Source organism: Mastomys coucha, unplaced genomic scaffold, assembly GCF_008632895.1.
Source record: "Mastomys coucha isolate ucsf_1 unplaced genomic scaffold, UCSF_Mcou_1 pScaffold22, whole genome shotgun sequence".
Lineage (NCBI taxonomy): Eukaryota > Metazoa > Chordata > Mammalia > Rodentia > Muridae > Mastomys > Mastomys coucha.
The window spans coordinates 134,928,767-134,951,277 of record NW_022196905.1 but is presented as its reverse complement, the minus strand read 5'-3'; the positions used below and the strand labels follow the sequence as shown (position 1 = coordinate 134,951,277).

Genomic DNA, 22,511 nt, shown 5'->3' with positions numbered 1-22,511 from the left:
ACAGTTGTCACCTTGAAGGGGTTGGCAGTTTATTCTGTGGCCAGATATGAGTGACCATAGTTACCTCAAATACCGTGTTGTGCCGTGGTAACAGTTTCATGAGGTTGTTAAAATGACAGAACAGAGAAAACCTTAAGTTGAGGTGACTTAAAATACATTGGTGGAAATGGCAGGTAGGCGGATTTCAGAGACCAGGGAAATCTCAGCTTCAGATGCTGTCTGAGGACTTTCTTAGCCTTTGGGTGGGAAGCCAGAGGACCATCTGTGCCTTCTGAAAGGTCATCCTTTCACATGGATGTTGAGTCACACACAGAGGTAGGCATTGATGGCTGTTAGGACTAATGGGAGTTCAGGGTAATCTGACTCTAAACCTGTAACATTGCAGCCCTGCACACTCACACATGCTCTGGGACCAGAGCAGTGGCTCAGCAGTTAAGAACATGTGTTGCTCTTTCAGAGGACCTGGGTTCAATTCCCAGCATCCACATGGCAGCTCATAATCATCCGGGGAATCCCAGTTCTAGGGGATCTGACACCTGCTTCTGACCTTGCATGTGGTGCCATACATGCACAAGGCAAACACTCACACACACAAAATAAAAGCAAATCTTTTTAAAGTTTCTTTTTAAGATTTATTTATATGGGTACACTGTATCTGTCTTTAGACACACCAGAAGAGGGTATTGGATCCCATTGTAGTGGTTGTGAGCCACCATGTGATTGTTGGGAATTGAACTCAGGACCTTAGGAAGAATAGTCAGTGCTCTTAACCACTGAGCCATCTCTCCAGCCCCTTTTTAGAGTTTTAACACAGGTATAGGATCTGCAGTTCACACTATGAGGTGACAGTCACCCCACTAAACACTCAATGAGGAGTTCATTTAATATGGAGATTAGCAAGAACCTGGAGAAGTGAGGTCACCAACATGAAGTGGCAGGTCTGGGTTTCAGAGTCTCTTCCAGGGCTGAGTTCGTGGCCTTGGTGCCAGCCATATCTTGGTGCAGCATCTGCCCAGGGCTTAGTGTAAGCAATGTCCCAGTTTAGGTCAGAGCAAAGCAGGTCGTTCCTGGGCTCAGACACTGCTGAGGAAGGCACTGTGTCACTTAAGTGTCCTTGAGGTCTCTGTCTCAGGGTAGGATTTTGTTCTTGTTGACCCTATCCATGACAGTCCCTCTACACAGTGGTGTCTACAGCACAGTCATAGATCCCATGCACTGTCATTAGGACCAAGGGCCTGTCAAGGGCCTGTCTAGATCCACTGCCCAGAGAAGGGATCAGGGTCATGTGGTCCAAGAAGCACATGCTGGTCATCCTCCAGCACGTGCTAGCCTTGGGTCTAGTGACCATGGAAATGTCTCCACTTGTGTCTCTCAGCCTGGAGATGAAGCAGCTGCTACAGTCCAAGATCAACCTGGAGAAGGAGCTGGAGACGGCAAGGGAAGGCGAGAAGGAGAGACAGGAGCAGGAGCAGGCTTTGAGGTGAAGTACACTGAGTGCCAAGTGGCATTTTGACTTATTGTTTTGGTCCTGTTTTGACTGACTCAGGATCTTTCTGTATTGTGCAAACTGGCCTCAATTTATAGTTTTTCGCCTACAACCTCTCAGTTGCCAGAACCATATTTGTTAGGATCACAAGTGTTTGTCCCTACCCCAGACATCCTGGATTTGTCTATGACACAGTTTCATGCACCTGACTCTGGCTTTGAACTTGAACTTGAACTGACCTTGAACTTTGTATCTTCTTGCCTCCACCTCATAAGTGCTATGCTTGCTTGGGGTGCTAGCACGCTGTTCTATGTAGTACTGGAGATGGACCTCAGGCCTTCCTGCATGTTAGGCAAGCACTCTACCACAGACCCACATCCCATACCCTTTGCCAGCTCCAATGATATTTTAGGAATGATGCAGGGCCCAGCATCCTCAGACCTGCTCTCGAAAGCTCTCAGTGCAAGCACAGGTGACAACTCAGGCCCTACAGTGGTCATCAGTTCCTAGGACTGTAGTCTGTAGTTCTTGTCATCTCCCTATGCAGCACTGCCTGTACCACTGTGTGATCAAGTCATGACTAAAGTGTCCTCATTTCCCTTTGCACTTTAGGGAGGAAATAGAAGCACTCACCAAAAAGTGTCAAGAACTGGAAGAAGCTAAGAGACAAGAGAGAAACTCCTTAATAGCAGTGACTTGTGAGGTACCATGTGGCGGGGATGTTCCCTCGACTTTACACATGGCGGGGCTTGTAACCGTTTCTTCACATTCAACTTCTCCATGATCACCCACGCCTGTCACCTCCCTAATGATCTCGGTAAATTGGGTGATGTGTGTAGAAGGCTCAGGCTGGCCTTGGGTCTCGGGCAGTTTAGATGTGGTGGGTGCAGTTCTGAGGAGGAAAGAAGCCCAGAAAGGAGAGGAATAGGACACTCCTAATGTGCATAGACATGAGTTCCAGAACATGCTGCCTGAACAGGTATTCTGCTGCACCCTCATTGCCCCTCCTCCAAACCCCATATTTGTTTTGTTGGTTTTGCAGGGCTGGTCAGACCTCAGCCCCTCACTGGGGGATTCTAGGCAGGGGCTCTACCACTGAGCCACACCCAAGCCCCTCACTGGGGGATTCTAGGCAGGGGCTATACCACCGAACTCTACTCTTAGCCTTCTTATTATGTTTTATTTTGAGACAGGGTCTCACCTAGTTACCTAGGCTAGCCTTGAGCTTATGATCCTCCTGCCTCTGCTTCTTGAGTTCTGGCATTACAGACCTATGCCCTTCAGGCTTCTCTTTTGTTTTTCTATGAAAGTCTCAGGACTTGCTGTCACGTGAGACTTGTGACTGTGAAGGTCACCTGGGGAATGTCTACTTCCAAAGGTCAGCAAAAGGCCCTGTGGTCCTTGTTCTCTAAGCTACCAACACCTGCATATCCAGGAAATAGATGCACCCCCTTGATGTGCCCCATGTGTGAGCATCTGACATAAGCACTGGTGGAAACTAGTTCCTTAGGGACTAAACTCCCATGGCCTCTCTTTGCTCCAGAGGGGCCTCATATATGAATGCATAATATATAAACCTTTGTGGACCATACATGGTGGTTTAGGACCTCGATCCCAACACTCAGAAGACAGGGGCAAGAGGACAGAGAGTTGAAGGCCAGCCTTGGGGGCTGACTTGGTTGGTAAAAGCACTCTTGTTACACATGCATGAGGACATTCTAGAGACAGAGACGGGGATACTGGGGCTTGCTTGCTACCAGCCTAGCTGTAGATCCAGGGAGGATCTACAGTGAGTTTTTTGTTCTTGAAAGAATAAAGCAGGGAGTGACAGAGCAGGACACATGATGTCCTCCTCTGGCCTCCACAAGCAAAAGGGCCTTCACCATGGATCAGAACAAGACACGAAGAATGCATGGCTCACCATGAGGTTGGCTGGTTTGAATGGTTATGACCTCTGAGGCACAGAGCATCCTGGTTGCTGGCAACCAGGTCCCGGGTGATTGTCTTGGTATATGAAGATTGCAGAGGAGGTGGGGCTAGGCCTGTGAGTTGTCTACACGACCTCCCTCTTAGGAGCATGCTTCTTGTCCTGGGCTCTGTCCCAGCTGCCCAGGAGCAGCCAATGCACACATGTCAAAACTCTTTAAAGTGGAGCAAATCAAAATCTGGGCTTCGGTGCTGACTGGCACTGCTGTGTTGCCAGCCACCTACTGAGTGTGCACACCCTCACGTGGCTAGAAAGGCTACTTGCTGCAGACTGCTTCTCCTTTGGACCTGCCTTTAACATACACGTCCGCAAGGAGCCTGGCTTGTGACCGAGCCCGGGGGTTTCCCTGTGTGTTTCTCCCTGCTACTGGGGTTACAAGCACACGCTGGCATGCCTGGCTTTTACATCGGTGCCGAGGATCAAATTCAGGTCCTCATGCATAGCAGCAAGCACTTTACTGACTAAGTGTCTCCCTGGCCTTGAACCTGCCTTTTGGTGGAAGGAAAGTAATTTTCCTAGTAATTTTAACTCTTTTGAGAAGAGCCTCGGTAGGTGGCAGGTTTCAAGAGCACTACCTAGAAGTCAGTGGTGTTATAGCGATAGAGTCCCCGCCTCTTCCTACCAAAAATACATCCACAGTATCTCCACTTCAATTTCCCAAATCCCATTCTTATACCACATTAATCTTTAAAGAGAAACCCCCAAAAGGCCACCACTGCACCAGGCTCAGACTTTTGTTTTATTAAGTCTGCTGTCTGATGAGCGAGGCCTGCTGCACCTTGGGGTAATATCCTGGTTAATATCCTGTCCGCTGCCTGCTGCTAACATCTCCATAGCAGCTGGCCCCTTTCATTTCCTGCAGGCTCACCCAGAGCTCCATGCCCCCTCACCCTCCAGCAAGCACTCCGAGCCACACTCCGACAACAGTGCTGGTGAAGAGGGTGGCTCCCAACCCCCTGCCCCATGCTCTGAAGAGAGGAGAGAGGCTGCCATCAGGACCCTGCAGGCCCAGTGGAAGGCCCACAGGCACAAGGTGAGCTTCCTGGCCCATGTCCAGCTGCAGAAAGCACAGGAGCTAACCCCACCCTCCCTCTCCTCTATCCCTCATGGGAAGAGAGTTAATACTGGCTCATATTCTTTTATTTATTGAATCTTTAAAAAATTTAGTTGCAATCATTATTCTCTTTAATATTGAAGCTGTGCCAGATATGATCCCAAGAGCCCCCTTTCCCTGCCCTTTGTGGCTCTGGTCTTACTGAACATGTCGTTGATTTTTGGTGAAAGAAGACTCCCATGCCATTCTGCACCAGAGTCAGTCATGGAGACATAGCTGCGGGTGCCCAGATCCATTCTCCTTTCTGAGCAGTTCAGGACTGAAGTCCATGTGTAGTAACCACGCTTGCAGTAGTCCTCTCACCCAGCTAACTCAGTCTAGAAAGCCTCCCCCCCCAGGCTCAAGTTGTCAGTGAAGATTAACCGTCTCACACACACATGAGAGCAGTCTTCTAAGGAAGGGGATGTATGGGATGCACGGGATCCACCGGAGATACCACACTATGTTCACATTAACTCATTTCTCGGTTCCTTATTTCAGAAAAGAAAAGCAGCTTTGGATGAGGTAAGCCTAGTTGGTTCTACCCATTTCAAAACCCCTACTTTGACCGTGGTATAGCATGACCTAGGAAAGTGGAGGCATATAGAGGGTGTGGGCAGTGATATACATGCACTTGTGTGTGGGGATGCTTATGCCTATGTGCATGGAGGTTAGAGGAAGAAGGCGGAGCCTGCTGTCACTTTTGGGGTACTCCCCTGAGTCAGGGAGACAAGGCACATCACTGAACTTGCTGGCTGCAGCTGTATCTACCTGTAGTGTACTAGGGATTCAAATTCAGGTCTTTTGCTTGCAAAGAAAATGCTCTTGACCTCTGAGCCATCTCTCCAGCCCAGCCAAGGACTATTTAAAGGCTTTTATTCTTTCTTTTTTAAATCAGTACACTGTAGCTGTCTTCAGACACACCAGAAGAGGGCATTGGATCCCATTACAGATGGTTGTGAGCCACCATGTGGTTGCTGGGAATTGAACTTGGGACCTCTGGAAGAGCAGTCAGTGTTCTTAACCACTGAGCCATCTCTCCAGCCCCTTAAAGGTGTTTCTTTAAGTCCTGACTTTTCAGGAAATTAATTCAAATTCCAACACAGTTTAAAATACACTAGTAACAGAAGCACAGAATGGAACACCTGAATAACTTCACATTTTAAAAATTCTTTTACACAGCTTTTTCTCCATTCCCATGTTCAGTTCTGAGGTGAGGAATCCCACATGCTCAGCCACAGACACCAGGACATACATGCTGTGAAGCTAGGAACATTGAGGTGTCTTGACCACTAGAGCTGCCATCCTACAGCCTAGGTGTCCCCATGGGATAGACAGGGGATAGCAGGGTTGTCCCCATAGGAGAAATGGCAGAAAGGAGGAGCAGGTTCTGGTGACAGTGAGGATGGAGTAAGATACTGGTATTTATTACTGGGACTAGGTATGCCACTACCACTGAGCCACACCCCAGCCCTCACTGGGGGATTCTAGGCAGGGGCTCTACCACTGAGCCACACCCCAGCCCCTCACTGGGGGATTCTAGGCAGGAGCTCTACCACTGAGCCACACCCCAGCCCCTCACTGGGGGATTCTAGGCAGGGGCTCTACTGGTAAAGCCTTTCCTGTATTTTTATTTTAAGAGGAGGTTTTGTCACATTGTCCAGGCTGGCCCATGAATTTGTTTGTGATTCTCCTTTCTCCTTCAGTCTTAATAGCTGAGATAGCAGGCCTGTACTGTCCAGCTCTCTTCCTTGTGGTTTCTCCTACCCAAATGTCCATTCTTGCTCTGTGGCTTGCTAGTTGGATTAGCTCATTTGGGGCTTTAGCATGGATACTGTACAACTGTTAGATATTCTAGCATAAGCCAGGCCCAGAACTCAGCCCACATCTGGAACTGGATATTTCTGGCCTCAGTTACTGCCCTTTACTTTGGCTCATTGGTCACTGTGTACAGGGGTCATCTATTCACCCCAAGACCCCAAGAGCTAAAAAGAGCAGGCATGGCCGGCAACTTCATGGCATCAAATCTGCACAAGGGCTGGTAACATGGCTCAGTGGTAGAGCCCCTGCCTAGAATCCCCCAGGGAGGAGCTGGGGTGTGGCTCAGTGGTAGAGCCCCTGCCTAGAATCCCCCAGTGAGGGGCTGGGGTGTGGCTCAGTGGTAGAGCCCCTGCCTAGAATCCCCCAGTGAGGGGCTGGGGTGTGGCCCAGTGGTAGAGCCCCTGCCTAGAATCCCCCAGTGAGGGGCTGGGGTGTGGCTCAGTGGTAAAGCACCTACCTAGAATCCCCCAGTGAGGGGCTGGGGTGTGGCTCAGTGGTAGAGTCCCTGCCTAGAATCCCCCAGTGAGGACCTGGTGTGTGACTCAGTGGTAAAGCACCAGCCTAGAATCCCCTAGGGAAGGGGTTGGATATGGCTCAGTGGTAGAGGGTGGAACATCTTCATAGAATCCTCCAGTGTGGACTGGAGGGGTGACTCAGTAGTAAAGTGCTTATCCAGAGTGCAGGAGGCCTTGGGTTCAGACACCAACACTTTAAAAGCAGAAAAATATCTTACTGTAGCTTCGTGACTGAGAAGGATGTGTGTGAAAGGAAGTCTATAAAACAGATTAACCCCACTGTGGAGATATATCAGTACGTGACATCTCCAGGGCAGACACTGGCACACATCTGCAGTCCCAGCTCTCAGGGGACAGAAACATGAGGTTCAGCACATGTTTGAGGTCTTCCAGAGCTATGCAGTGAGACCCTGACTGGAAAAGCCAAAGTAACGTGTAAAGTCCAAACTATTATTAGCAGATAGCGCAACTATGCTTAGCAACTATTTCAGCTGTGTTCAGGATTGGTTTGGGGCAGGGAAGGCAAGCAACCAGCTTGGGGGTTACGGCAGAGGGAGTCATGTGACATGCCCCTGAGGTCACACAGCAGTAAGAGGCATTTTCTCCATAATTCTTTAATCTTCACCCAGTACCATCCTCTACTAACTGAGTCTTTCCCTCTTTCCTGCCAGGCAGCAACTGTGCTCCAGGCGGCCTTCAGGGGACACCTAGCTCGTTTGAAGCTTGTACGCAGCAGAGCCCCAGTCTCCAGGTCTCCCAGCCCTCTTAACCAGGTAACTACCTGAATGGATGGACACTGGCTGCTCAAGCCCTCCTCAGCCACTCGTGCGCTTCTTCAACAGAGGAATCTCAAGCCCCTTATTACCCCAGCCTGCTAGCCTTTCCAGCTGAGCAGATGTGCCCGATGCTCCGCCCATCCCATGCTGGCACAGCCCGGCAGTGGTCCCTTTGATATTTCTCGGGCGAGTTTAGCATTAAAGTCTGAACCAGCACACCTCACCATGAATGCAGTAGGGGAGCGAGGAAGAGCAGTTAGGGGTCAGCTGGGAAGCCCCCCCACCCCAGGGAGATACTTGCATGCTACTTTTGGAGACAGAGACAGGGAGGCCCCAGACAGGCCTCTCTCCCCTTGTCATTGACTGCAGAGCTCTCCTACACCCCGTGTCCCAAGCCCCATCTCCCGGGATGAAGACAACCCAATACAAGAGGAGGCCATCATCATCATCCAGTCCATCCTTCGTGGATACCTGGCCCAGGCCAGGTTCATGTGAGTAGGCCACAGGCACCTCCGTGCTGTGTTACTTCAGGGTGGCAGATAGCCATTTTGGGGCCAGTCAGGACTCTAGTAGGACATGGCATATGTTGTCATGACACTCTCTGTGAACCATGACCTGGCAGTTCACTATAGCAACTGTTAGGCCTTTGGGACATCCTTACTTCCCTGCAGGTATTGTGTAGGCTGTAGGCTCTTGCCCTCTGGAGAAGACCTTTCTAGAATGCATCTCCGTGGTGGTTGGAGGCAAGCAAGTAGATGTGTGGGCAACCTATGGAACAGGGCCCATACGTGTGTGGGTGCCGAGGGCTTGAGCTCACATAGTGTCCCGTTTTAAAGAAAAATGTAGCTTGACACAGTGGTATCCACCTATAATCCTAGCACTCAGGAGGCCGGCACAGCAGAATCATGAGTCTTGAGATTGGCCAAGGCTACATAAAAAAGTTCTGATTTAGCCTGAGCTATGTGGTGAATTCCAAGCTAGCCTGGGCTACAGAGTGAGTTTGCAGCCAGTTTAGGTTATTTAGCAAGAGGATCTCTAGACAAAACAGTAAGTTGATCATCTTGAGCTCAGTGGGGTATGTCTTGAACACCCCATGAACCAAGGGCACAGACTTAGGGTCAGCTGTGGCAGGGCCTTGCCACACATCCATGGTGTCCCACCTGTGGAAGAGGCTGCTGGAGCTGGAGCTGCAGGCCAGGGTGGTCTGCGTGCTCCAGCCTCTGGCTCAGCCAGAGCTTTCTGTCTTCCAGTGCCAACTGCTGCCGAGGGATTGCTGTGTCCTCTCAGAGGGAAGCTGTTTCAGTGACACCCTCAGAATCCGCCTCCCCACCCTCCCTCACACATTCTCCCGGTAATTTCATTCACTTGGTTCCAACACAAGGGGGAGGTTGCCCTCCAAGGGTTAAACCAAAAGAAGGCTGAGTCCCCAGTGGCTTGTCCCTGGTGTCAGCTGCCTCAACCTAAGTTCATACCTTATGCCAGAGACCCGAGACTCACCCTCCATTGCTGCTGGGACCACAGCTGGGGGTCAGGGCAGTAGGTGGCAGTGGTGTGGATCCTGTGCCCACATGTCCCCGTAAAGCTGTATAGTCAAAGCTTACCTGGCTTTTGCTTCTTCAGAGCCCTTTGAGCCAGGGTTTACTTCTCCTGATTGTTTGTTTAGGGAAACACTGCTTTTATTCCCTTTCCTACTCTATTAAAGCCCCAAAGCTGGTTGAAGATCTAGCTTAGTGATAGAATAGTGCTTAGTATGTGTGGGGCCCTGGTTCCATCGAAAACAACAAGCCTAGCACTGGTGACACACAACCTCAATCCCAGTGCTCCTGAGGCAGAGGCAGGCAGATCTCTGAGTTCGAGGTCAGCCCAGTCTATAGAGCAAGTTCCAGGATAGCCAGAGCTACACAGAGAAACCCCGTCTGGGAAGGGAAAAAAACATTGGGTAAAGACACCCAGGGCTGGCCGAGCGGGGGCTAGGGAGGGGGCGGGGCAGTGGGGGTGTTGCTCAGTTGGTAAAGTTGCCTGCAAGGCAGGTAGAAGGATCCAGGTTCAGTTCCCTGGCACCATATCTTAATCCCCACTGGGCATGGTGACTCGTTCTTGTAATGTCAGTACCAGAGAGGAAGAGACAGCTTCCTTGGGGCTCATCAGCCAGCCAGCTTAGCTAGATGAGCAAGTTCCTGGCCAGTGAGACACCCTGTCCCAAACAAATAAAAGACAAAATGAGCAGCATCTGAGAGATGATACGTAAGATTAACCCACACATGAACAACAACACGCGTGCACACACACAAGCATGTACAGATATATACACACACATCAAAAGCAAGCCCAGGGCACAGGCAGACTCTGATCCCAGCTATGAGGTATGGCCCACATTGAGGTTTGGTCTCTGTAGGCCCCCTGCCTGTGGGGTATCTCTCCTGTGAGTGGAGGCCAGACTGAGACAACCCAACGCAGTCCATTAGCCTGAGGGTTCTACTGTTCTGTGGATGGGCCTGCGACTCCACCTTAGCTCAAGCAGTGGCTCCCTGTGACTGGCATGGATGAGGATGAACAAGGAGACTGCTAGGGACTTGGGGTCGTGTTAGCTGTAGTTCAGCTAAGGTTCTGCCCATGCGTGTGACGGACCAGGGAGCTGAGTCACCCGGTGCTTCCCAGACATCTCTGTGCTAAGCCCTGGGTGTCAAGGGGTAGAACTAAAAAAGCTGGCAGGGTCTGACAAGTCCTGGCTGCCCGGAACAGGAGGGTGGGTGGTTGCTGGGAACAGTCAGATAGGTTAGTTGGTCCTGCCCAAGATTGACATGCCTTATACAGAATGGGGTCCATCAGGAAAGGACAGCGAGGTGAGCAGTGCGGAGGCTGCTGAGGACGAAGATGAGGCAGAGGAACCGCCTGACCTGCAGCTCTCAGGTAAATGTGGCAGTCAGGACAGTACCTTCCCAAGCAAGCCCCCAGCTCTCCGTTGGCAGAGGAGCACACAATGAAAACTGGGTCATAACACTGACTCCCACCTCCCCCAGAGACCGGGGCTGTCTGGCCTTCAGCCTGACTAGTGCTCACCCTAATGTTTTTGTTTTCTCTCAAGTGCTTGTGATAGAACCCAGGGCCTTACACATGCTAGAGAAGTGTGGCTGAGCCACACCCAGGCTCTCACTGGGGGATTCTAGGCAGGTGAGGTGCTCTACCACTGAGTCACACCCCAGCTCCTCACTGGGGGATTCTAGGCAGGGGCTCTACCACTGAGCCATACCCCAGCCCCTCACTGGGGGATTCTAGGCAGGGGCTCTACCACTGAGCCACACCCCAGCCCCTCACTGGGGGATTCTAGGCAGGGGCTCTACCACTGAGCCATACCCCCAGCCCCACAGTAAGGAATGCTCTACCATTGACATCTCAGCCTTTCGTTGGGCAGAGTTGGGGGCTGGTAGACTCCTACTATAAGCTGAGTCATACTCCCAACCCTTAGCTGGTTCTAGCTGGATCAGTCATTCCTCTTTAATTCCCAGGAGCCCCATAGGAGCTTGTGTGGAGAAGCTCCTGCCACAGCATGCTTAACCTGTCTTCACACTTGAAACTCATATCTTCTTCAGCAGTGACTTTGCAAGCTGTGTCAGAGCTTTGCTGTTCTCTCCAAACCCTTGTCTGCAAAGCACAGTGAGCCCTGGGATTTCAGAGAAGGCAGGCACACAGACACTGGAACCCTAAAGCCACCGCCAGCCTGCAATCCCCAGGCTCCTGGAGGCTTTGGCCTGTTCTCCAAAATGCCGCCTGTGCTGATCTCACCGGGTCCAGTGTCTGCTGACCTTTAAATTATTTGGTTGAGGCTGAGATTTTTGTTTATGCTGCCCTTTCCTCCTCTTGTCAAATGAAATTTAAAGTGGCAGATTTGCCATCTGTGTAGACTCACCCACTGCTGAGGAGGTCCTGACCCTCCCCCAAGCCCCCCCATCAGTGTCCACATGAGAAAAGTGAATGGTGGTTCCTTTGAGCTGATTGGGTGGGGCTGTGCATTGGTTGGTTTGTTGTTCCAACAGGCTCTCACTCCATGGCCCATGGTAGCCTTGACCTGACTGCTTCCTGCCTGCGCCTCCCAAGGCATCATAGGCAGTGCAAGCATAAGAGCCACGCCCAGCCCTTGGTTGTGCTTTTAAAGAAAATTGAATGCAGTGGTGCCTGCCTTCCATCCTGAGAAAGGCAAGAGGATGAAGGTGTTCCAGAGCAGACAAGAGTCACTTTGAGGCTAACCTGAGGTTATGAAACCCTGTCTTGTAAAAGAAAAAAAGGGGCTTGGAAAGCTGGCTTGTTGGTTTAGAACACTGGCTGCTCTTCCTGAGAGCCTGGGGTTCAGTTCCCAGCACCCACATGGTGGCTTGCAACTCTGTGTAACTACAATGGACATGTGGTGGTGCATAGACATATATACAGGCAAAACACCTATGTACATAAAATAAAACTTTTTTTCTTCTTTTTGGTTTTTCAAGACAGGGTTTCTCTGTGTAGCCCTGGCTGTCCTGGAACTCACTCTGTACACCAGGCTGGCCTCGAACTCAGAAATCTGCCTGTCTCTGCCTCCTGAGTGCTGTAATTAAAGGTGTGCACCACCACACAGAATCAAAACAACCTCCCCCTCCCCTTTTTTTCTAAGAGAAAGGGAAAGAGGAAAGGTAAGAGAGAGCAGAAGAAGGGATGAGGAAGAAAAGGAAAATAGAAATAAAGGCTAATGCCACAGGCCAAAACCGGGGAACTAAGCTGAGACAGGAAGATTATAAGTTAAGGCTAGCCAGGGCTACATAGCAAGACCTATCTCAAAAACAGCCCCCCGCCAAATGTCTAGGGAGAAAAAAGATTCAGGGAAGTGTGTCTGGGAGGACCCATGCACAGAGCAGTTAAAGCCAGGCACAGTCAGCATCTGCTAATCCTAGAACTCCGTGAGGAGACAGATGGAGGAGGGAGAGACCAGCATCAAGCAACAGGGACCCTGAGGCAGACAGGGCAGAAGGTGAGGACCCCACCTCCAGTTGTCTGTGACCTTCCTCGTCCACACCATGGTACACGGATGCCTACACAGAGAGATTATGAAATACAATAAGAGGGCTGGGCAGTGGTGGCGCACGCCTTTAATCCCAGCACTTGAGAGGCAAAGACAGGTGGATTTCTGAGTTCGAGGCCAGCCTGGTCTACAGAGTGAGTTCCAGGACAGCCAGGGCTATACAGAGAAACCCTGTCTCAAAAAAACACCAAAAAAAAAAAAAAAAAATACAATAAGAAAAGAAGCCTGGGGGTGGCCATTAAGCTTCCAGAGGCTGCAGTTTACACGAACTGTGGTGGGAGCTGTTGAGGAAGAGGTGGACAGCCATGTCATGTGTGTCATGGTCAGGTTGGAATCTTCTTGTTCTTTTTAAATCTCAATTGGTAACCGGTCATTTCCTCCCCATCAGCAGGAGCAATAAGCGGGGAGCTCTATGCCTCAGAGGAGCTGAGGGAGACCTCTGCATCTGAGCCTGCCCCCTCCATCCCTGACTCTGCCCAAGGTGGCCATGGGGACTGCCCATCCTCATCCAGTCTAGAGGCTGTGCTCAGTGTGAAGGATGCCCTGTGTGAGGAAAGGAGCAGCAGCACAGCAAGTGCAGGGCCATCCCTGGGTACGTCCCCTCTGCCTCATCTCTACTCCACACCAGACAGGGCAGGCTGGGGGGCGGGGGCTGTTCAGCCAGGACCTGCTATACACAGTGGCTACTCAGTTCTGAATCCCTTTGCATGGTCTTGGTTTCTGAGCTAATCTTACTCTGTAGGACTACTCTGTAATCCAGGCTGGCTGCAAACTCACTGTATGACCCAGGCTAGCCCCAAATGTATGATCCTCCTCCTTTTCCTCATCTTCCTCTTCCTCCTCTTCATCCTTCCTCTCCTCCTCTAGCTTGAGATTTCAGGTGTGCATCACACACCAGGCTCGCAAATGTTTTAATATCAACAGCTGCCAGACTATCTCAAGGGTAGGAGCCAGCAAGAGGCTCTGTAGTGTCATGCACAGGGACTCTGAAGGTGGGCCCTTGGCTGTGTGGGTGAGCCTTTAGTCTTGTGTACCAGGAGCTGCAGATGGCCATGTGTGTGGCTCCACACCCTGTTGCTGGGTCCCCCTGGCTGACCTCCCTCTCTGGTTCCTTTCAGCTGAACCCTCTCCCCCAGGACTGCAGCCCTTGTCACCACCACCTGTGGAGGACGTCTGCTCAGACGACTCAGATGACATTATCTTTTCGCCATTTCTGCCCAGGAAGAAAAGCCCCTCCCCGTTCTAGGACTCCAGCCAGTGCCTCCAGGTGAGGTGGCTGAGGGACAAGTTAGAGGACTCTGAATTTGAGAAGATGACTCTCTTGCTAGGGAAGAGCCCTGCCTCGCTCGGGAACACCTCAGCCATCCATTTTCTTATGAGTTGTGCCTGTGCCTTGGAGGGATGCTGGTGGCTCTGTGCTGTCCAGGGATGGAGGGAGGGAGGGTGGCCATCTCCCACTTCCGTTTCCGGCTTCAGCCCTTGTGTTTCCAGTGCCGGAAGATAATGTCCACTCCAAGTGAGGGCAGCATGGAGTCCTGCAAAGATGAGAACTCTAGAAAAGTCTACTACCTGCCCTTAACCTTGACACTGTCAGCGGCCATGTTGGCCTAGCCTTCCTGGTCCACTGCTGCCCAATGCCTTACCAGGTGCTATAGTTAAGTCTCCCGTACCCACAGCGGGGTGCAGTCATAGGAGAGCCAGCAAGAAGCTATGGACATCAGGGTCCCCCACTGAGTTCCTGTCCCTTGGGCTCCTTGTTCCTCCTGTTCTTATCCCCCACCACCTCCATCCCCCCACCCCAGGAGGATGAACTCTGGGAAAAGTACCAGGCAGCGTCAACACAGCGTGGCATTGCTGCTATTATAAAGCAGCCTGAGGATGGCTCAGCTCATCCAGACACAAGGCAGACAGCAGGGCCAGGAGGCAGCCCATTGTCCCAAAGGAGATATATCTCAGGGAAGGACAAAGTCCAGTACTGCCCTGTTAGGTGTGCAGAGGCACCTGCAGGCCAACAGTGCCATCTGGCCCACTCGGCAGCTTGAGGTGTTGGTCCCTTGTCCGTGCAATTAGCTCCTAGCAGTGGGTGAGAATGAGGGACTTTGGGCTTGGACAGGGTTTTAGGATTATCCAGGCTCCATGTAGCTTAGGCCTGCTGCTCAAGTGTCCCCTTCAGAGTACCATCACTGGAGATGCAACTTTCTTGTCCCATAGGACTGAGATTTGTCTCAGGAAAAACCTAATGTTATAAGGCTCCTACTTGGACTAGACCAGTGGGGATACCCAAAGAGGTTTGCTTTGGGGGACCGTTTAGTTCCTGGCATCCTTCTCCGCAAAACACCTGCTTGATATGGTACACAGCATGCCGGGCATGGGACGCTCAGAAGTGAGCTGGGCTTGGCAGTTAGACCAGGAAGAGGGGGCCCAGCTTTGTCTACCTGCTCCTGGAAGGTTTAAGTACCCCTAATACTCTGATGGGACCAGGGACAGCTGCCTAGCCATTTTTCTCCACCAGGGGGCAAAAAAACCCAACTCAGCCAGGACCCTGGCTGTCTCATTTGGCCTGTCAGCCGCCTGCCAAGTTAGTTTCTCAGTGAACTGATGGTAACTTTACTCATGGCAGCCGACTGGAGCCCTCTGTAGATCTGCTTCCTTGTCAGAACTTGGCTGTGTTCCCTATGATTGATGCCACCGCTTGAGGCTTCAGACCCCACCCACTAAGGCACAAGAAGACAGCGGCTACAGGGGGTCCACTACCGACACTCTGTCCCCTCCCTAATTTAATGGCAACCATTTGTGCATTGAGTGTTGCAAGTGAGGGAGCAGTCATGAGTTCAGGGTGGGGTGTTTCACCTTCACCTGGGGGGGTGCTCCACCTCAGGAAAAGGGACTATGCAAGATGTCACCCCAGCTGCAGGGCAGGTTCTATATATCTTAGGGCCAACCTATACACCCAGCCTGGCCAATGGAGAGTGAGGTCTGATCAGCCCTCTGCACTTGGGTTTTCTAAGAACACACCTCCAAAAAACAGGAAAGCTGTAACCCTCCTGTCCTTTGGTGTAGCAGCTAATCTATTAAAGGCAAAGCCTGTCTTGAAGTTGCCCCAGTAAATTAGGGTGCCTTGAAGCCTCTGCCTTTGGCAGGTTTCCTGTGTCCTGTGCTCTCCGCCCACGCATCGTTGCCCGAGCAGACTGCCCCTGGCTGATCTGAATCAGAGAAAGTGCCTGGGGGAGAAGGGTCATGGTGGTCTATCTGGGGTGCAGGGGCAGTTCAGTGAGCTCCCACCGACTTCTCCAGGAACCGATGTGGGAACAGGAAGTCCTGCTGGCCTGAACTGTAAGACAAGAGTCCTTGTGTTTGGCTTGGTTTTGTAGGTACAGGTTCCCCAAGCCTGACTGGCTAGCTAGGGACATTGGCAAAACCAAAACTACTGAGGGGTGAGGTATTTGTGGTAGGATGAGGGGTGGGGCGAGGAAGGAGTGAGAAGAGTAGAGGCTATGGGCTGGGCCAAGCCTTCTGGGAGTATACTGGTCTTGGACACAGCCAGCTGTGGACTGTAAGTGGGGCCTTAGGAAGCAGCAAAATTCATCCCTGGGGGATAGTTGGAGTGGAGACCTTTCTGAGGACCTCTGACCTCAGCATTCCAGCACCAAAGCAGGCCCAGGTATGGGCAGAGATGGGTAAGTGACGTAACTGTGCCCTGATTTCTACAGCAACACCTCCACATCACCTTGAGCTTAAAGAACAGGAGTGAGCCTTCTGTGTAGGCTGGTAGAGTTCATCTCTAAAAGAGCCCATGCTCTCTCTGTGACCCACTCTTTGAGCAAGCTCTGACACACGAGAAAAAGTAGATTGTAACCTGGCCCTGTGGGTGGCTGTCAGCCTGCTGACCTCCACACTGTTGCAGCTGACCTGTGTGGAGAGCTGAAAAAGTGAAAGGCTATTCACCCTCACTCACTCACATGCTTGCCGGAGGCCCTGGAAATCTCTGAAGAGTGCACAGGAAGCCAGCTGGGCTTGGGACACGGTGCTTGCAGGGACCTTATGTGATGCTGTTCCTCTTGCCTCAAAAGCCGGGAACAGACTGGAGCTACCCTCCTTGAAGACCCCGCCCCTGTGAAACACCACAGCCCCTGCTCCCCTTGCTTCACCTCCACCCACCAGATGCAGCTGAGGAGGAAGCACAGAGGGGGCTGGGACAAACCAGGTTTCCCCAAACTAGCAAAACCGACAGCAGTGAGCTGTGTGTGGGTGGGAGCAGACCTGCGGAGATCAGACCTGCGGAGATCGGAGATCGGAGGCAGACTCTGAAGTGCCAGGGATGGGGCCCAGGTCCTTCTATATGCTAGGCAAGTAGTACTCTACCACTGAGCCACACCTCCAGTCCCGACAGTGCAATCTTAATGCTGTATGACCACAGGGGGCATGCAGCATTCAGAGGGGGCTTAGAAGCCACCAAGACCACAGTCCCTGTAGGCCTCCTGATGGGTGACCAGAACTAATTTGCCAGGGCCCTGTGCCTGGCGTTTGTGTAAAGTCCCACAGCACACGGGGAGCTTTTTGTAGGTCCACTCATTTCGGCATCGAGTGACTGCCTGAATGACCCTGACTGCAGGTGCCGGCTGGATTCTGTCTGATAAATGTCTATTTTTGTCTCCCGAGAAGGGGAGTGAGGACTGTGCTTTCAGTCTCAGAGCCAGAGGCCTCTCTGTGAAGAGACCAATCATTAGAAAAAGAGGGAAGATCGGAACAGAACAGATGTCTTTAAACCTATAAATACCTTCCTGGGAAAGCACTCTCGACTTCTGAGATCTAAATAAAAATTCCAGTATATCCTGGTCAAGCTAATTGCAAGCTCCTCCTTGGGAGATGGAAACCGTGTACGTTCCCATGTGGCTCAGAAGCTCTGGGACCAGAGACTCTGCAAACCCAGCTGGACTGACTTGGAGCCAGGCTGGCCCTTTCTTGAGGCTCCCACCTGCCCCACCTACTTCACAAGGGTCTGCATACAGCGGCCATGCTGTAACCGACTAACCTGTCTAGTGCAGGCCACGGCTGGGCAATCACTTGTCAGAGCACCTGCATCTAGAAGCTGGGAAATGAAACTCAAAAACAGCTCAAGTCAGTGAGGAGTGAATCCCCTGGCCTTTTGGTCTTCATTTTTCCCCCCTTAAAACAGAGTTTTACTGGATAGTACTTACTGGATGGGGTTAAAAGCATGCACCACCACACCCAGCTACAAAAATAGTGTAATTTATAGCCAGCACGATGGCTCAGTAGATAAAGGCACTTCTTGGTACCATGCCTGAAAACCTGAGTTCAATCTTCACCCACAAGTTGTTCTCTGACATGTGTATACATGTGTATGCATGTGTGTGTGTGTGTGCATGTGTATGTGTGTCATAAATAATGAGAACATTTATTTTTTTGTTTTTGTTTTTTGAAGACAAGGTTTCTCTGTGTAGCCCTGGCTGTCCTGGAACTTACTCTGTAGACCAGGCTGGCCTTGAACTCAGAAATCTGCCTGCCTCTGCCTCCCAAGTGCATACGTATATATGCTTGTTTATGTTTGTGTGGATATTCAAGTGTGTGTATGCGTGTTTTGTTTGCACATATGGTGCCCTCAGAGGTCATAAGGGAACATCAGATCCCCTGGAACTTGGAGTTATAGACAATTGTGACCCACTACGTGGGTGCTGGCAATTTAGCCTCAGCCCTCTGCCAGAACAAGAAGTGCTCTTAATCGCATTGAGCTATCTGTCCAGGCTCCACTGGGTCTTTTGAGACAGCCTTTCAGAGTTACGAGGGCTGGCTAACACATCCAGGGATCAGCCTGTCTCTGCCTTCCCACAGGCTTTCACACGTGTGCTGCTTCACCCAACCAATGCTTGTGATCTGAACTCGGGTCCTCAGGCTTCCATGGTAAGCTCTTTACCTACCTAGCCGTGTCCCAGGCCTTTTGTAAAAATATAATTTGTGTGTGTGCATGTGCATGTGTGCATGTACCACAGCATCCTGTGATCCTGTGGAGATCAGAAGATAGCTTGCAGGAGCCAGTTCTTTCCTTCTGCTATGTTGATACCAGGGAATTGAACTCAGGTCATTAGGCTTGGCAGCAAAACCTTAACCCACTGAGCTGCCTTACTGTCACTCTCCAGCTCTTGAATGGGGAAAGAAAAAAAGAAAAAACAAAAAAATCACAATCTTAACAAGTCACCCAGGCTGGTCTTGAACCCAGCCTGTAGCCTAGACATGCCTTGAATGAGGGACCTTTTTGTCTCAACCTACCAAGGAGCTAGGAATATAGCCTACACCACCTGGCCTGGCTCACACATGCCTTCTTAAAGTCTGGGGAGACTGACTCCATGCCTGACCAGGATGGTTTTAAATATTCCATTTCCCCAAGTCCTCAGGGAACACAAAAAAGAATTTGAATCCCTCGTTCCTTTTGGCAGCGCTGTCAGGTTCAGAATACGAATGAGGAGGAAGGGAACAGGCTGGCCTGTCTGCACAGGCACCCACTAATGGCCTTTGGCTAGCGTGCCTTCCCAGGGGCTCCCTCAAGTTGGCCCCAGTTACAGCTGGAGGGACGGCCCTATTAGTGCCTGCCTGAGGACCCTGGAAAAGGTTTCCATGGTGCTGGGGCTCTCTGAATAAGGAGAAAGGGGTGCCCCTGAGCTACTCGTTAATTAAGCCCAGAACAGCCAGGATTCAAAGAACAGTCCAGTATGTGCCAGGGCTCCTGGGGGCCATTCATGGGACCCAGCCTGTGGCTTGCTTCCTCTCAGCTCCTCTCTTCCCAGGCCCAGCTTCTAAGAGATGAAAGCAGAGAGGCTGTGGCGTAGGCGGGGAGGGGGCACCACTGACATAATACATGTGAAAGGCTTCTCCCTGCCAGTGCGCCGCCATCCGCCCCCTCCCTTGGCATATGTGATGCTTCCCTCGGACAGGGCTGGCTGATGAACCTGGGCTGACCCACCTGAAGTCCTGCCCCCTCATGTGCTTCCCTGCCTCCTGCATTTCCTCTACCACTCCAGTGGACTTCTTCCTGTTAAGTGAGGTGTTTTCAGGTGCTATCCACAACATCTGCCCCTCTGGACACCTGGGGGCTTTCAGCCTGTACAGTACTCAAATTTGGCTTGACTTAGGCCCCAAGCCACCTGCTCCTGATCCCATGAATGGTATAGCAAGCTACATGGTGGTCCCCAACAAAACCTGAGGTCACCTGTTTTCTGCTACCTCTAAAACAATCCCACAGCCCTCAGCCATGCCACCACATAAGCACCTATAGAGGAGAGCCAGGAAGTTCTCCCCACAAACCCCAGGGCAAAACTCAATTCCTGAAGAGGTTGTCCTGCCATGTGCACACAAGACTTGCAACACACAGACACTCCCAAATGTACAAATCTACATATGCACATACACATGCACACAGCATATGCAGCATACAGACGTGTATGTGCACACATACAAATGCAGATGGGCACATGATCATAAGAGCACAGTGTACCCACAAGTATACACAGGAATACATGCACAAACATGGAAGCACACGTATATACAAAAATACATGCAGGCTGAGGAAGATATGCCTCAATAAGGCAAGTGTTTGCCAAGCAAGCAGGACGCCCTGAGTTCAACTCCTAGAATGTACATTAAAATACAACAACCAAACTAGCCAGGCATGGTGGAGCGTGCCCTTAGTTCCAGCAGTTGGAAGGCAGAGGGAGGCAGATCTCTGTGATTTTGAAAGCAGCCTGGTCTACATAGTTCCAGACCAGCCAAGGCTACATAGTAAGACATTGTCTCCAAAAATAAAAAAACAAGGTGGATGATGAAGTTGACCTCTGACTTCCACATGCATGCACACATGTACACAAATACTCAGATGCAAATATATCTACAGTTTCTTTGAGAGTGGGGGAAAGACCAGAGTGATGGTTGCATACCCTTTTAATCCTAGCACTCAGGGAGACAGAGATGGATCTCTGTACTTGAAGTCAGCATGGTCTATAGCCAGGACTACCTTCTGTCTCAAAGAAGAAAAAGAAGCTAGATATGGTCGCCCATAATCCAGCACCTAGGAGGCTAAGGCAGGAAGATTGAGAAATACAGAACCTGGCTGCTTGAGAGAGTTTTCTTTGGGGATGTACCCCTAACCCCTGTAGGCTGACCTTACTCCAGCGGATGGTTTCATCCCCATGCACACATGGGCAGAAATAGCTGGACGCACTGGGTTAGAACAGTGTTCCTCTTTTTGAGGAAGGAGACATGAAACTAGGAGAGCAACCTGGTGAGAGGTCTGGGGAGTCAGAAATAGGGAATGGAGTAGATATGATGAAAATCCATGCCATACAATTATCATGTTCTCAAGGAATAAAATATAGTAGAAAAAATCCAACCTAACCTACAGAATAAGACTTGTTTCCCCCCCCCCAAAAAAAAATCAACGAAGCAAAAGCTCTGATCAGGGTATGCTGTCATCATGATCTTTCTTCCTTCGAGGCCCAAGTACCAGCATGCCCAACCCAAGGATTGCCTGTGGAGGTAGGGGGGGCTTCTGTTCACAACCCACATCATATCCACTGGCTGCAAGCTTCAAGTGGCTTTTAAAGCCTGGCACACGGTGATATCCAGTCTTGGCAAATGAGATGCTCTGCCCCCAGAACTGTCTGGGTTCCATTCTGAGTTTACCTGTTGTTAGCAGATCCTGCTGACACGTTGTCTGGAAGCTCTGTTTCTAGTCTCTGTTCCTCCGCCTTTCCAAGACGATGTGTGAGTGACTGAGAGAAGCAACTAGCCATTGTATGCTCCGGGATCCCTTGGAAGGCCCCAAGTAGGGCAGCTCAGTGGTTAGGAGGACCACCCACATGGTGCCTCACAACAGTCTGTAACTCGAGTTGTTGCTCTCTGGCAGGTACCAGGCAGGTATGTAGCGTACGGACACACATGCAGATGAAACACACACAAAAATAAAAAATTTAAAAATTCAAATGATTACTGTTGCTATTTCCTACAGTCTTTGTTATATATGGGTGCATGAAAGAAGAGGGATGGATGGATGGAAGGAGAGGGAGAGAAGGATGGATGGGTGGGTGGATGTAAAGATGCCTGGGGGTGGCTGGATGCGTGTATGGACAGAGATAGATGAAGCATGGGCATAGGAGTAGACGAATGAATGGATGGATGTGTGGATGGATGATAGATGGTGAAGCAGATAGAAAGATGAGGAGTGAGTGGGAGGGGTGATGATTGGAGATATGGATAAAAGGATGGATGGATGGATGGATGGATGGATGGATGGATGGAGACAGGTTGGCTAATGGACAGGATAGACGTGCACATGGGTACATGTAGAGATGAATGGATAGGCCCATGGTGGGATGGATGGACTGAGAGAGGAGTCAGTAGACAGCTGGCTGGCTAGACAATGGATGTATGTGTAGCTGAGAGGAAACGAATGGAGTGGAGAGAGGCAGGTAAACACTATTCAAAAATGTCACGGGAGTGTGAATTGCAATTGGTGCTGTTTGAATACTTAAAACATGGCATTTGCATCAAACTAAGGAAAAGAGAGCTGTGGGGGCAGGAGGGCGCTGTTGGAATTCTGCCCACACGGATCTTCAAGAGTGTTGGGGTGCTATATCCATGTTCTGAGTTCCTTAGTGAACTGCCTGTGTACAGAGTCCAGATTGCTCCTGGCCATGTTGTGTTATAGCATTACTAAAGCAGTGTATCTCAGGTCTTGTGTGTTATGTTTTCAGATTCGTGCTGTGTGTGGATCTC

General features: G+C 50.8%; 1 protein-coding gene across 17 annotated transcripts in view; it reads left to right on the top strand.

The window, feature by feature from the left end:
- Iqce (IQ motif containing E) overlaps window positions 1–15,855 on the top strand; it is a 38,639-nt gene extending 22,784 nt beyond the window's left edge. For 13 of the 17 annotated variants that reach the window (XM_031338536.1, XM_031338538.1, XM_031338537.1 and 10 more), the window contains 10 exons: window positions 1,376–1,480; window positions 2,099–2,189; window positions 4,336–4,506; window positions 5,068–5,091; window positions 7,574–7,675; window positions 8,048–8,169; window positions 8,929–9,029; window positions 10,493–10,588; window positions 13,117–13,320; window positions 13,847–15,855. In XM_031338536.1, the coding sequence (XP_031194396.1) occupies window positions 1,376–1,480; window positions 2,099–2,189; window positions 4,336–4,506; window positions 5,068–5,091; window positions 7,574–7,675; window positions 8,048–8,169; window positions 8,929–9,029; window positions 10,493–10,588; window positions 13,117–13,320; window positions 13,847–13,974 (1,144 nt within the window). In that variant the 3' untranslated portion in view covers window positions 13,975–15,855. The remainder of the gene's footprint in view (window positions 1–1,375; window positions 1,481–2,098; window positions 2,190–4,335; window positions 4,507–5,067; window positions 5,092–7,573; window positions 7,676–8,047; window positions 8,170–8,928; window positions 9,030–10,492; window positions 10,589–13,116; window positions 13,321–13,846) is intronic. The other 4 variants (XM_031338533.1, XM_031338541.1, XM_031338534.1 and 1 more) reach the window with 3 other exon arrangements.
- Window positions 15,856–22,511: the final 6,656 nt, after the last annotated feature.